Source organism: Hemicordylus capensis, chromosome 4 (assembly GCF_027244095.1).
Source record: "Hemicordylus capensis ecotype Gifberg chromosome 4, rHemCap1.1.pri, whole genome shotgun sequence".
In the NCBI taxonomy this organism is placed as follows: Eukaryota; Metazoa; Chordata; class Lepidosauria; order Squamata; family Cordylidae; genus Hemicordylus; species Hemicordylus capensis.
Genome location: NC_069660.1, coordinates 8,639,873 through 8,655,684, shown reverse-complemented (window position 1 = coordinate 8,655,684; position 15,812 = coordinate 8,639,873). Strand labels below are relative to the sequence as shown.

At 50.8% G+C, this 15,812-nt stretch overlaps 1 protein-coding gene across 2 annotated transcripts in view; it reads left to right on the top strand.

Annotated features, from left to right (window-relative positions):
• Window positions 1-5,995, top strand: part of SAMD10 (sterile alpha motif domain containing 10) — a 77,065-nt gene extending 71,070 nt beyond the window's left edge. For both annotated transcript variants that reach the window (XM_053250936.1, XM_053250938.1), the window contains exon 5: window positions 25-5,995. In XM_053250936.1, coding sequence (XP_053106911.1) covers window positions 25-95 — 71 coding nt within the window. In that variant the 3' untranslated portion in view covers window positions 96-5,995. The remainder of the gene's footprint in view (window positions 1-24) is intronic.
• Window positions 5,996-15,812: the final 9,817 nt, after the last annotated feature.

Here is a 15,812-nt window from a genome sequence, read left to right as displayed (position 1 = left end):
TTTAACGCCTCATTTTCCATGTAGAGACCAGCTGCTCTCTGCAGCCGAAGTGGCTAAGAATTCACACCGTGCAAAGCGGCAACCAGCAGGACTAATGCAGCTCAGCCTGGGGGGGATCTGATCACACTGGGAAGCTCTTCCCTTGACAAAAGCATGGGCATGAGAAGAGAAGAGACTCCGGAGATTTTCTGCTGGGTGAACACAGAAGATTTCTGGACCACCGGAGGCTGCAAATGACACGCTCCTCGAATCTCATCTCGTTTGGATGGTCTCGTGAGCTTTCGTGGGCTGGTGTAACCTGGTGGCTGAGAAGCTGGGCTGTGAATCACTCGGAGGCTTTGGTTTGATTTTTGCCATTGTCATGCACTCAATAGATGATCTTAGGCAACGAGGCCTCAGGGTCGGCTGCAATATGGATCTCACCCCTATTAACTGGGCTAGCAGCATCTTTATAAAGGAGCGACTCTCTTATGTTTCGTAAAGGGAAAGTAACTGTCCCTATTCATCCCAGCAGTTGCTGCTCTCTCTCTCTCTCTCTCTCTCTCGTGCGTGTGCTCGCACGCACATGATACATTGTGAGCCCTTGTGGGACAGGGGACCATTTTCTCCTACCTTTTTGCTCTGTAAACCACTTGTGAGAACTTTTTTGTTGAAAGGCAGCATATATGTATTTTTAATCATAACCATGATGTTCACCTACCTTGCAGAGTCACAGCAAGGATCCCAACAAGCTGTGAAGCACACAGAACCCTCAAAAGCAAAACAGAAATGCTAGGTAGAGTGGAAAGAATAATTCTCCGAAACATTCATTCAAATTAATGCATTGCCAAATAGTACCCTGTTTCATTTGAGCATCAACCAGGTTTCCTGGTTACTCCGGAGCCAGGTTCACCAGGACTAAGTTTTGATCTTCCTCTCTGTAGAAACCACCCCGGTTCCCCTCCAAATTCCACCCCACCTTACAGGTAATCCGAAATGGCTCTCCCCGAGCAATCCTGGAACTGACCCATGGCGGGATGGACCCTCTTGTGCAGCCTATAAACATCCCAGGATGGTAGGCAGGAGAGTTTTTCCTCCTGGGAGCCTCCAGATAGCAACTTGCCCCCAGCAAAATCTGTAGGCATGCATTTGGTCCCCCTTTTCAGTGGTTGGGCTGGTTTTGCAGCCAAACCACACACACACACCCCTGCCCCTTGCTCTGGGGTTGCCCGAGGCCCAGCAGGCTGCTAAGTGGAGGCAAGAGAAATGCGGCTCTCGGGAGGCCTCCGGAGTGCTTGTCAGTTCAGATACGATTCCAGCTTTTGCTCACCGAGGAGGCACTAATTTCATCGTATTGCAGTCCCTTATGAGAGAGGAGGTCTGGGTGGATCCCAGCCCCTGAGTGCTGCGCCCGATCTGTCAGGTACTTCGCCTGTGCAAGGCCTGTTGAAAGGAATGGTGCTGTGGTGGGCTGGCCGGGCTGCACCTCCAACATCCCAAGCCCACCTGCTCACATCCAGAGTGTGCGCACATTTCTCGCTAGATCTTGGCAGGTGGGTGCTTGCTCAGCGCACGCAGAATTAACATGCAATGCATTCCACAGAAGGTGGTGGCGGCCTCTCATTTAGGTGGCTTCTAAAAAAAGAAGTCGGGACGTTGCTGGAAGGCGCATCTAGTAACTGGCTGTACATGGAGCCTCCATATTCAGGGCCAGTGTACCTGAGTGTACATATTCAGGGCCAGTGTGCCTGCATGCTGGGGCTAAAAGAGCTGTGGCTTCCCTGCCCTACTTGTGAGCCTCTGTCTGGTTTGAGGACAGCGCTGACCGAGCCCCCTGGGCTCATGCAGCGGGCCGACTCGCCCTGCAAAACAGGCATCGTTCTATACCCATGCAGAGCTGCATGTGTATAGGGGATGCAGGGTCTGGCTCAGGAGGTGTGGGGGAGAATGCACCCAATGTGTGTAAGCCACAGTCTCCCTTGGGGAGGATGCCGCTCTCTCCCTCCGGCTTGTGAGTGTCTCAGAGGTCAGGGGGCAGCCACAGCTCGTCCCAGCAGCCTGACTGCACGTGTCTCTCTGCCCTCACCCCGCCCTGCGTGAGCCAGAGCCGCGTTGCCTGCAGGCGGGCCCTTCATCAGCCTGCACAGCTCGGGCAGGTGAACAGCCAGGCTGCAGGCAGCAGGGTTCTCATGAACATGGAGCGAGAGGGGAGGAACCAGCGCAGTCAGGCTGCCAGGAACTAGGGGCGGCTGAGTCTCCTTTGCCGCCCCCGGCCCCACTGCGGTCATGAATGAAGGTGGCTCCCTTGGATGAGCCGCTGTCCGCGGAGTTCTCTGGCTTCCGGGTTCCAAAGCTCCCTCTGCTAATCTGCAGGGTGTCCTCAGGCCCCCAGCCTCACCACCCAGCTGTGAAACCGCTTTTGATTAGCTCTCCAGCAGTCTTCGCCTGGCAAGGCCATGCCCATGACTTGTGGGCTCTCAGAATCCTGGCCAAGAGTCCAAAGTAGTTTGCCTCAGTCTTCTCTCTGGTCAGCTGCAACGGGGCCTCTAGAGCAGCAAGAGGACAGCTGTGCGGCCTGAGACGGATCCTCTGGGGGGTCCCAGCGAAGCGCATTAACCACCTCGCTGGGCTCAGGCTTGCTACTGTAAGAATTGGATTTTGGGTCGTCCGTGGATTTCATGATTCCTGCTTCAAAAAACCCTCCCATTGCAAGATATTGTAAGGGGGAGTCTCATCGCTGTTACTTAATAGTTACATCTTGTTTTAACTCCACGGTTCCTCCAAGAATTCAAGTGTGCATAAAAGATTCTTCTTCTGCTCCTTTCCTTTGATCCTTGCAACATTCTCCAAGGCAAATTTGACTGGGAATTTGTCACTGGCCGAAGGTTACCAAGTGAGCTGCATGGCTGAGGCAGGATTTGAACCAGGCTCTCCCTGCTCCTCATCCAAGACCCAAACCACTAGACTTCACTGACTAGCTAGCATTCTGAGAGCATCCTGGAACTGGAACTGGGGTTTGGCTGAGGACTGGTCCTTAGACTAGTTCTGTCATTGCCCTGGGACAGCTTTTTAAGGCTATAAAGAGCTGCCTTTTGTGGAGTCAGGCCATCTTGCCCAGGACTGTCTTTGCCCAGACTCCCACAGCTTCTCACCCAGCCAATCAAATACAGCCCATCGGCTTAGTGCCTAGTGCTCAACAGCATCCCTCTCTATTCTGCAGTCTCGGGCAGGCAGCAGAAAATAGATTATTGCGCCGTGAAGGGGCCTGGCAAATGTGGCTACTCCACTGCCTTCAGGCTGGTGGATCATAAGTACGCGTGTATAGACTGGCCCTCTGCAGGGATACAGCTGAGGGCAGCAACGTGCAAATACGGTTATTGTCAGCTGATCACACCATTAAAATATGGGTCTGTTAAGCCATGTGAAAAGGAGAAGAGAGGGGCAATGGGACACACTTTTTTGTCGTTTCACAGTATTGAAATGTCTGGGTTGTGGAATCTGTGACCAGGGAAGCCCTCTTTGGACATTATTCTGCTGGGCCTGTGTCTGAACACAGAGATATGTTTTTGTGCAAATGTGTGTGCATGCATTTGTTTTGAGCCTGAGTACAGGCCCCCGCAAATGCAGGATGCAGATAAGAAGCATACAGCTGTATATGTGTGTACTCAACACAATGTGTGAGTAACTACATGAGTACAGATCTGTACATGTATGCACTATACAGAGATTGCACATGGATTGATCATAATGTAAGAACAGCCCTGCTGGATCAGGCCCAAGGATGCCCATCTAGTCCAGCATCCGGTTTCACACAGTGGCCCACCAGATGCTGCTGGAAGCCACAGGCAGGAGTTGCAGGCACGCCCTCTCTCCTGCTGTTACTCCCCTGCAACTGGTATTCAGCAGCATCATGCCTTTGAGGCTGGAGGTGGCCTATAGCCCTCCGACTAGTAGCCATTGATAGACCTCTCCTCCATGAAGTTATCCAAACCCCTCTTAAAGACAAGTAACTAGGGCTGGAGAGCTTGTATATCGCAAGATCAGTTAGGGTGTACGCATTGCCAAGGGCGGAGGGCAGGCTTGGTTTTCTCTGTCCTAGCGTCCCCAAGTGAGCACTTTATTTTTCTTCATAGGCATGAATTGCAACCAGCTACTATTCCCTGCCCCTGGCAGTTCCCACCCTCCCCCGCCATTGAGAATGAAGCTTGCTCCTATCTGCAGATCTCCACCTCTTCATCTGCAAAGCCCCCATCCTGGGCTGGTTTCTTGCACAACATACTGTGGGAACGGCCTTTTCCGTGGATAGGGTTTATCAACTATAGGAATGCTGCAAAGTGTTCAGATGTTATCTGGTTCCCTCTATATTTATCCCATCCGTCTTAAGGGATTTTTACTTGGCTGTAACTGTGCACCCAGAGTGGGTGCCTGGCAGCTGGCTGCGTCCTGCCCCACACCCCATCTCTGTAGGCCTGGAGCCTCAAACAATGTGCAATGGTTAAACCACAGAGTGGGCGTGCTTTATGCAGCGGAGACCAATTTCTGGTGCACACCTAAAATCATGGTGGTGGGCAACTGACTCAATCAAACATCATAGAGCAGGTCTCAAAGATGTGTGGAGAGGCACACATTCGTGTATTCATCCATGGAATACTCTCTCTCCACTGATCAAGATTCCCATTGACCCCAAGACTGTTTATCCACAGGACATCATGCAATAACATGTCTTTTTTTAAAAAATCGATGTATTGTGTCTCAGAGAATTGGATTTATAATGAAGTACCTCTGGGCACAGGCCACACTGTGGGCTTAAATTGGCTTAAGAATCATTCCCTAGGAACCCTGGGAATTGTAGTTCTTGAAGGGATAAACTAGGGCCTAGTTCCCACAGTTGTTTGAATCTAGGTTTAATGTGGATAACTGGCATTAGTGTGACTGTGTGAACTCATGCTAAGGTGCTTTATAGCCCAAGATGAATCTGGGATTCCTGCCTTGGTATGAGTTCACAAAATCACCCTAAATTAACCTAGATTAGAATGACTGGGTTAACTGGGCCTAGGATAGAATACGTTGGAAACCGTCTGAACTATGCCCGTGGCAGATAGAAGGGCTTTAATGCTAGCCTGACCATGGTCTAAATCAGGATTGTTCCCTTCTTCCATGTGCTATTTATAAGGAAAGAAAAGGGAAGTATGCCAAGCGTGATTTGGTAGAAATGATGAGCCTACTTAGGCCCAAAGCAGATATGATGGGATTAAAGTCCTGTCAAGTTCAGCCCTGAATAGAGGCTCACCGTGTCGGTCAGATCACTCTTAGACCCTTGCCACATGACAGTTTCCAGGATTCCTTTAGGGAAGCCCTGACACTCAAGCCAATGTAAGCTTGTCATGCTGGCTGGGCCTCGGAGTGGTCCTCCTTTCTCTACTGTATGTGGTCGTACTTGTGTGCATTGTCATGTTGGGTATGGGAGGGGGGACGGGGGGAGAAAGGGGAGAGTCTCTGTCTGTTTTTTGTTCCAGGGGGGTGAGCAAGGGGAACTGGGGCGAACAGAACCACAACACGTTGTTTTTTTGTTTGGTTTTTGTACTTGACACAAAGATCAGAATTAAAAGAAACCATTCTTTAAAATTTAAACAAAGAGAATGGGTCGGTCGATTGTTTCTTCCTGGCTCCCGTTTTGTTTCATTCGTGCCTTTGTAACTTTAAGCCCTGACTACTACAGTTGGGGCCGGCCCTAGGCAAAGTATGGCTTCTATGCTCTCCCCCCCTGTGTTCAGTAAAATTGTATTCTGTGATGTACAGAATATAATTTTAACTGAATGTGGGAGAGTGGGGTTGGCCAAAGTCATACTTGGCGACTGAAGTTGGCTGTGGCATGGTGGGCAGTGAGGAAGGAGGCGGTTTTAAAATCCGCAAGTCTGCCGCTGCCACCAGCATGCGGCTGCGCAGGGTCTGTGCCCGCCATACGCCCACCCCTGCGGCTCATCTGGCTGCCGCACATGCGGGACAGCGGTGGCAATCTTAGGGATCTCTTTTAAAAGGCATCATCGTCTTCCTCACCCCCCTCCTGCCTTATGGTAGGGGCACCTAGCCCCCCACTCTGCCCCCCAAGAATTGGTGCCCTGGGCAACTGCCTAGGTCTGCCTAGTGGATGGGCCGGACTGTCCATGAGGCTATTTGGATGCTTGACTAGCAAACAGCATCACACTCTGCCTCCCAGAGCAGATCCAGGGGCCCTGGAGATGCCAGAGACCTTCTACATGTGCTCTGCCCTTTGAAGCAGTCTTCTGCTGAGTCAGACCCCTGGTTCATCCAGCTCAGGGGTCCCAGACAGGGGTCTTTCCAAGCCCTCCCTGGAGATGCTGGGGACTGTACCTGGGGGGTTCTCTCCCGGTAAACAAGGTGCTCCTGGACTGCACTGTAGCCCCTCTCCAGAGTGGACTCCAGCAAGGATGCCCTCCTGACCAGCTTTATCCTTTTTCACTGGGGATGCTGGTGTCATGACCCCTGGACCCGGCAGCCCCACCAGCTGGGGCATGAGGTGGATCGCTCAGGGAATAGGGGAGGGGAGACGTTGCAACCCAGACTCTGGGTGACCCTCTTCACTGGGGAGAGAAAGAGAGAGAAAACCCACACACCCCAAGGGAACCAGACCCAGCAAGCCTCCCTGCCATGATCCACTGACCCAGCCCTGCCATCCTCTGTTACGATCCATGAGCCTGACCCCACCCCCTCCTCTGAGAGGCAGAAGAAGACACTGGATGTCACCCCACCCCACTCCAGGACGTGTGCCCCTTTATCACCAGAAGCTCCCCCTGTGACTGGAGGATGCCCTCTTGCCAGCTTCTTCCTCCTGAGGAAAGTGGAAGCTGACGCTGCACCAGCTCCATCACCAAAGTCTCAGCTATGCTGCAGCTAGGGAGCGAGTGATAAGGCACAGGGACTTTAAGCCTTGCAACCTTCCAGGCTTGGGGAGGGGGCATGGTCAGGATCCACTAGCCCTTGAAAAGGGCTCCATTTGCTGCAGCCACATGGTTGCAATTGCTCTCATTCAGAAGACTCTTGCTCTTTTGCTTGCTCCTGTGTAGCCCTGGCCTCCTGAGTTACACCTCAGCCTGTGGCTTGAGCTGACCTACACTCCCTCCTGCATACAACGGATTTCCCAGCTTGTGACTTCAATTTCCGCTTGGCACCCTGAGTGAGTCTTCACTGGGAGACCAGCCCAGCTAACCCTGGGAGACACAATAGTGTCCTCTTGACTTGGAGGAACCCCTCAAGGGCCTGCCAACTAAAGTAGAGTCCCTGTCCCCCCTGCGTGAGACCAGAGTCAGGGCCTCCAAAATTGGACAAGGCCCCTTTATGCTGCAGAGCCTCCCCAGGGAATGGGTGGGGTTGTACCGGCCCTAGCCTGCAGTCTGCTCCAGACGATTACTGCAGTGGCATCTGCTCTGTGCAGCTCCCTCCGTCCTCCTTGGAGCTATCCGCGGTCCTGACCCCTCTGGCTCACTTGGGCTTCCTTTGGAGCTATCCAAGGCCTGATTCCCTCCCAGGCTGGGCCTCTACAAAGGCCAGACATCGAATCCCACCAGGATCAGAATAGCCAAGGCCAGAACCTGGGACCTTCTGCGTGCCAAGCAGGTTCTCGGCCACTTAGCGATGGCCCCTCCCCAGCGCTTTGAGAGGCCTCGCATCCTGTGCGGGACCCCTGTGTTTCTCTCGTCCTGATATCTCCGATGGTCAAACAGGTTGTGCATGTTTTGGGGACAGCCGGCCAAACCTGCGGCCCTTGCAGAACAAGTATATGTGTATGCAACGCGAGCAACTCTCCCCTCTTTCAAAGTGCTGCCAACTCTCACCCCCCCACCCACCAGCTCTGCCAGTCAAATAAAAAATCTGCTATTTAAGGACCATCTACAAAGGAAACGTGTAAGAATCTCCAATTGTTTTTTTGTTTAAAATTGAAGCAGCTGCAGGAGACAGCAAGTGGGAGAGTGTGGGAAGGGGAGTGTTCATACCCCCCACCCCAGACATTTTTCTGTATAAAAAATCCACCCCTCCCCCACTGATTCTCCATGAGGGGGGTGGCAGTGGAAGATACCAGTACATATAATTTCCCCCTCTTCCGCTGGAAAAGCAGCTGCTGCAATTTTTGAGTGGGAGGCAGGGTGTGTGTGTGGAAACAGAGAGGAAAGAGTTAAGCCAGGAGTGCTCAAACTTAGATCTCCTGGGGTTAGACCCATTTCCCATAAGCCAAAGGCTATTGTGGCTGGGGATAATGTTTCGGTCCAACCACATCTAGGGACCCAATGACCCTAATAAAGAGTCCGATTCTCCGCTTCTGGGTTAAGCAGCTCCTCCCCCTTATTGTTCCACCACTCATACGGGCAGCCTCCCTTCGCTGCTTTTCATTTTTTTAAAAAAATGTCAGGCAACTGTTACTCATGTCTTCTGTGTGGCCACTTTGGCCCCTGCCTTGCACACATCTTGACCTACATCCAGATGCATAAAACGGATCTCAGTCTCCACCTTGGCAGCTGGAAGTAACCTATTTTAGGTACATAGAACAAGCAACGGTCCATTGCTCTCTACTAGTGGCCAGGACATGGGCGGCGGGGGGGGGGGGAAGGAGGGAAGGAGGGAGGGAGCGAGTTCTCCCCTTGCCATGATGGAAGAGCATGGCTCCGAACTCAGAAACCAAATGCTTGTGCTCTTCTCCCCCCAGGAGCAACTAAAGCACAGTTCTTCTCAGGGCTGAAAAATAGCCCTTTGCTGCACCATCCAATTATGCATCAAGAGATATGCTGCTGGAAGTGTGTTCTTTTGAGGGGCTAAAGATCAGCCCTGTTCTGCTCTTCCTTCCTGCTGCAATCCGTAAGAGAGTAGTTGTGGGCACACTGGGAGGCCATGCACCACAGCTGCCTTCTCAGTGAAGGTGCAAAGGACAACTGCTGGGTCTCTTGATTCTGGCCAGCAAGGTAGGGGGTTGCAATTTAGGAAGTCCCTCTCCCCGCAGTCATGCTTCAAACCCCCAGGTGATTCTTCCTCAGTCAGGAGCACCTCTGTCTCTGGTTGACACCGGCTCTACACACTCAGGACATGTTCCATTGTCTTGTGCGTGACACAGGGAATCCTCAGACACCTGCTGGGTGAACCGGTGGTGTGATGACACAGAATCCTCACCAACATTCCAACTTCTCCAGGAACAAAGCTAGCCACGAAACATTAATTCTGGGCGGAAAGAGAATGGATGAAAATCTTGCAAGTCCTAAGGAAAGAAGTCCCTTTGTGGGGCATGCAGAAGACCCAGTAGTGACTCATCCTGAGGAGCCAGGGAGTGTGAAATGAAGCTCTGCTGCCTCTGGTTACTGGCAGCTTCTCTCTCCCATCCTGGCTTGTCCCAGTGTTAACAAGAGCCATGCTGTCTGCAGGCTGGTTATTCATCAAGTAGACTTGTGCAGGCTTAGCCCACACAGCTCTATTTGAGGAATGGGCCAGCCTGCAGGCAGCACAGCTCTCATTAACACTGAGGTGGGGCAGGAAGGGAGAGAAAGGTGGCCAGTAACCAGAAACAACTGTGTCTCGTTTGGCAGCCCCCTGGTTCATTAGGAGGAGCTGCTACTGAGAAGACTTAAGTGGGGTTGGGAGACAGGGAGGCAAAGCTTGGCCTGATGGCCAACAGGAACCAGAGAGGAGAGAACATAGGAGCATAGGATACTGAGTCAGACCACTGGTCCATCTAGCTCAGTATTGTCTACACAGACTGGCAGCGGCATCTCCAAGGTTGCAGGCAGGAATCTCCCTCAGCCCTATCTTGGAGAAGCCGGGGAGGGAACTTGGAACCTTCTGCTCTTCCCAGAGTGGCTCCATCCCCTGAGGGGAATATCTTGCAGTGCTCACACTTCTAGTCTCCCTTTCATATGCAACCAGGGCAGACTCTGCTTAGCTAAGGGGACAAGTCATGCTTGCTTGCTACCACAAGACCAGCTCTCCTCTCTCAGACATTTGAGGGAAGGGCTAGGGAATTGAAGCAGGAAGCAGATACAAGAGAAGGGACTTAAACACACGCCCCCCCCCACACACACCACCCCCCACACAGCACTTGAGGAAATGAGGGCTGTATGCATCCAAACCAACCATCTGTATTTACCATAGACAGGCCTCTCTTTTTAGTATCCATCCTAAGGAAACCACGGTCCCTCTTCTGTCTCTTTCTGCCTTCCGGAGATGTCTTGTGAAAATGTCGTGCATGAGCTGCTTTGCCTGTCATTCTTCTGGGCTCAGCTGCCTCCCTAGGATTTCTGGAACTTTTCGTGAGGAGCAGAGGTGTGATCTCAGGTGTCTATGCGCATGCATGCACACGAAAGCCCTGTGAAGAACGCAGCCTGCGATTCAGGCACAGCAGCCGCTGAGGTGTATTTTGAATGGTTGATAACATTTTGCAAGGGACTGCAGTTTTCCAGCCTATTCTTTAACCAGACAACCCCCCTCCTGGCTTTTAAAGTAATGGAAGACAAGGCCATTGCAGAGCAAATGAATCCAGCGTACAGAAGGCAGAATAGAGCCTTCAGCAAGCCTCCCATATATTAGTGATGATCACGACTGGCCTGTCCGCTAGGTGGACTGTTGTATTCTATCTTGCAATCTTTTGTGTTTTGTTAATTAGAAGTTTGTGGGGATCCTGTGGCGGGTGGAGTCAGAAAGTAAAGGGAGGGAAAGTAGAAGGAGAACAAGTTGTTCAAGTAAGAACTAATCAGCCTACTTTCCTATCACTGTCTCTATATCTGGACTGAATTTGGTGCAGATCGAGGCCCACAAGTTAGATCTCTTGCACCTCAAATGGTCATCTGTCTGCCATCTTGGACCAGCGTGCATGTAATCATTACAAACTGCATCACTGAGGTGACCCTGTGCATCACTCACTACAGTTGTTCCATATTTGGTTCAAATCGGTTAGACAGTCCTCAAGTGGGTGTACTTGTGCCTCAAAAGTTTATGCATCTGCCATCTTGGATCGGGTTGGGTGACATCATCACAATCTTCGCCATTGAGGTGTCCCTACAGCTGTAGCAAATTTGGATGAATTTGGTTAAGTGGTTCACAGGTTAGCCCACCTGCGCCTCAAAGGTTTGTGGTTCCATCATCTTGAATCAGGGTGGATGACATCATCACAAACTACACCACTGAGGTGTCCCTGTATGTCACTCAGTACAACTGTGCCTAATTTGGTTCAAATAAGTTAGATAGTCCTAAGTGAGCCCACTTGCGCCTCAAACGTTCACGTGTCCACCATCTTGAATTGGTCTAGATGACATCATCACAAACTATGCCATTGAGGTGTCCCTATGTGTCCCTACAGCTGCAGCAAATTTGGTTCAAATCGGTTAAGCAGTTCACAAGTTAGCCCACTTGTGCCTCAAAAGTTTATGCCTCCGCCATCTTGAATCAGCATGTATGACATCATCACAAGCTACGCCATTGAGGTGTCCATGTGTGTCACTCACTGCAGCTATACCCAACTTGGTTCAAATGGGTTAGGCGGTTCACAAATTAGCCTGCTTGCACCTCAGATGTTCACGTGGCCGCCATCTTGAATTGGAGTGGATGACATCATCACAACCTATGCCACTGAGGTGTCCCTACAACTGTACCCAGTGTGGTTCATAGTGGTCCAGGCATTGCGAAGCTGATGGGAGGTGACACACGGACGGGCACACAGAATGCTGGTTGATCTCATAAGCCTACTGGAAAGTAGGCTAAAAATGGAGTTGTTTCTGAATAAAGCTTAGTTCAACAAACATAAGATTGCTTTGTTGCCTCTTGTATCTGACCCCAAAAGTACAGCACAGTGGTGTAAGAATGTGAGAGGTAATCCTGCCCCCCCATTCCCCAAAGGGCCGGCACATTCTGCACACACACACACCTGTCCTTGCCCCTTGCCCCTCTGCCCCCAATAAACAGCTCGTCTCCTGGGCTGCACTCCCTCTCTTGAAAACCAGCAGCCTGCCCCAGCAGCCATTCCCCAGAAGACTGGACATGGATGGCCATTGATAGACCAGTCCTCTGAATTCGCCTAAACCCTTTTTAAAGCCACCCAAGCTGTCAGTCCTAAATTTCCTGGGATGGCCCATGGGAGAGGGAGAAAAACGTATCTCTATCTACTCTCTCCACCCTATGCGTAAGTGCATAAACCTCTGTCATGTCTCCCTTTGGCTGCCTTTTTAAAATAAAATGAGAGGCCCAGTCGTTGTAGCCCTGCCCTGTAAGGAAGGAGCTCTAAATTGACCAGCAACCTGTTGATTTCCACCAGCCAGCCTACTTTTTGGTAGCCAGCTTCAAGGCCCCTTTCAATGGCCCCTAAAGAGCCGGGGCGGGGGAATGAGGCACAGCTGCCTCTGCTGCTTGGCAGCCCCCTACTCTTGTTTGTTCCATCCCATCCTGCCTTCGCATTAAGTAGCCCGCACAGCTCTACCTGATGAATGGCCAGCCTGCAGGCAGCACGGCTCTCGTTAGCATGGGGGCAGGGCGGGGGAAACAGGCACAATGGGGCTGCCAGGAAGCCGAGGCATCTGCCCCTCATTTGGCGCCCCCTTGGCTTCTAAGGACAAACCACTGACGCTGCCGGAGACCCACATTTTGTTGCCTTGATTTGTAGAAAAACTTCCTGTTGACTTTTGTAGTAAACCATCTGAGCTTCATTGTCGAGGAGAAAGAAGGAACACACACCACACACACAAAGAGAGAGAAATGGTCCGACGAGGATTGTGAAATACGAATTTCATTCTCAGCTGCCTTTTGACCTTTTACAGAAATGCGCCCACGACCATCTCAAGAGCCCCAAACAGCAATGACACAGCCTGGAATTATTTGATTTGGTTGGCTTTTGGCTTTTTAAATTCAGCATTCTCTCGACGGAACAGCAAAGATCTCAGCAGGGATTTTCTTTCTTTCTTTCTTTCTTTCTTTCTTTCTTTCTTTCTTTCTTTCTTTCTTTCTTTCTTTCTTTCTTTCTTTCTTTCTTATGGATGTGTTTTATTAACTGTCCACTCCGCAGACACAGCCCGAGACACAGGGCAGGGGGGCAGGCAGGGCAGCTGTTTCCTCTGCATGGCTGCTGCTTTCTCCTTCTTGGGCTTTGGTCTCTAATTGGTGACAAGAATGGCACTGGGAACTCCTAAGCAAACAGAAGTCACAGCTCTTATCCACCCCAAATTACAGCCAAACTAGAGACTGCAGCCTATAGGAGGAGCCCTTCTGGCTCTGTGATTCTATGATGGGCAGCCATGTTTCTTTGTTTGCATGCCTTCCCTGTTCATGTCTAAGACAGGATGTGGAGGTCTCTGTTTTCGCTAGAGCTGAGCTGAAACAGACCCCTTGACTTCACAGATTTCTGCTCAGGCAATGAAGAGGCTGATCCTTCCACTTTGGTGATAGGATAATGTGATAAGGGAAACATTGCCTTCACTCTGTATTGGCTATGTTTGCACTAAGTGATATTGCCAAATCTGATTGGCTGTTTGGCATAGAGGCATAATCACATTTGCTTCATGATCTATGATTGGCTGAGAGGAGAGGAGAGCTGGTCTTGGAGACTAGAAGTTTGAGCACTGTAAGAGATTCCCCTCAGGGGATGGAGCTGCTCTAGGAAGAGCAGAAGGTTCCAAGTTCCCTCTCTGGCTTCTCCAAGATAGGGCTGAGAGAGATTCCTGCCTGCAACCTTGGAGAAACTGCTGCCAGTCTGTGCAGACAATACTGAGCTAGATGGACCTATGGTCTGACTCAGTATATGGCAGCTTCCTATGTTCCTATGAGATCAAATTGCCAGGAAAATTGGAAAGGAGAGCTGATCTTGTGGTAGCAAGCATGACTTGTCCCCATAGCTAAGCAGGGTCTGCCCTGGTTGCATATGAATGGGAGACTTGATGTGTGAGCACTGCGAGATATTCCCCTGAGGGGATGAAGCCGCTCTGGGAAGAGCAGAAGGTTTCAAGTTCCCTCCCTGGCAGCATCTCCAAGACAGGGCTGAGAGAGATTCCTGCCTGCAACCTTGGAGAAGCCACTGCCAGTCTGTGTAGACAATACTGAGCAAGATGGACCTATGGTCTGACTCAGTATATGGCAGTTTCCTATGTTCCAAAGATAAAGCCCTGATGGGGAGCAAAAATTGGTGAAGCAGTTGCCCAGAGGGGCAGCAAACTTTGAGCAAATGGGCTTCATAAAGGTACGCTTTGGAGGGAAGGCTTCAGGGATCCCAAACAGTGTTCCCTGCAACAGGGGTTCCCAGATGTTGCTGGCAGTGGCAGCTGAGGATTATGGGAGTTGCAATCATCAACTTCTGGGAATCCCTGTTACAGGGGAAACTGGCCCCAATGTCCCTTTTCTGCACCGAAATGTTGCCTGAGGATATTTGCCACAACCCTACTTTCTACATCAGAATGTTACTCCTGCTAACTGAACAAAGAGACACCGTTTGAAGTTGTAATATCTAGCAGGGGAAGAGTCGTAACATCTTTTCGAGTCATAATATCTAGCAGGGGTAGAGCAACTGGCCCTATCCAACCCCAGTACAACATCCCTCCTCCATAAGAAACCTCCACCCCATTCACATGCCCATTCACATGAACATGCACACTGGAGTCAGAGGCTGCACCCAGATCTGCTTGGTTGTGTGAATAGGGTGCTTGTGTTTCTTTTTAGAATTGTGAGCCCTTGGGGGACAGGAAACCATCCTCTTATTTATTTTTATATGGAAACCACTCTGTTGAAAAGTGGTATATAAATATTCTTCGTAGTGGTGGTGGTGCCGGGGAGATGGGGAGCGGGACATTTTCTCTCCCCTATCTCTTACCTCCTCACACTCCATCACTTGTAAGCATGGCCCTGCTCACTTCCAGTATCAGAACCAGGCTTGCCAAAAAGGACTGCAGCAGAGGTTCAGTGGGGGGGGAGGCTCCACCCCCCTCCCCTGTGTGCATCTTTTGACTCAAAGGGTAGCCCTCCCCACCCCACCCCACCCTGTGATGATCCTCCCAGTGCCATTTCACAGAGGGAAGCCTTGGTTGGCCTCCAAGCGTACTCTCAGCAGGGAACTCATTCAGAAAGGGGTGTCTTCGATCCTTCGGTGCCGGTCCCACATCCTGGAGAGTAGAAGAGCACCTGCAGTTCCCACCACGTGGCACATCACCCATGAAACATGCGAAGAGGGCGCCTCCTCTCAGTTGCTGCCTGTTTGAACACCCGACGGGCTGCCTTTGGTTTGCGTTTTCATTCTGTGACTATATAAACATTCAAAGCCACCTAATGGCACAGTGGGAAAATGTTGACTCACAAGCGGAAGATTGCTAGATGAATCCTGCTGGTACTATATCAGGCAGCAGTGCTATAGGAAGATGCTGAAAGGCATCATCTCATACGGTGCAGGATGATGCAATGATAAACCCCTCCTGTATTCTACCAAAAGAAAACCACAGGGCTCTGTGGGCGCCAGGAGTCGAAATTAACTTGATGGCACATTTTACCTTTATATAAACATTCACACAGAGAGAAATGATATATTTGCATTGACCTTTGCAAGCATTCTGCAATCCACACAGAAACCCACCATCTGTCATTCTCTCCTCACCATGCTCTCCATCTCCTCCTGCCTGGGAATCCATTCTATTATCATTTCAGAACTGCTTTGTTTTCACATTCCCTGGACAGGAGGCTTGAATGTGCCATCTACCTGACTGAAGAGGTTTTTTTACTCCGACAATCCCTAAAGTTCTGACCTCCTCCTTTCAGAAAGCATTTCTCAAGTGACTGATTGTTGCCAAGACCTTCTACATACTCCAGAGTTT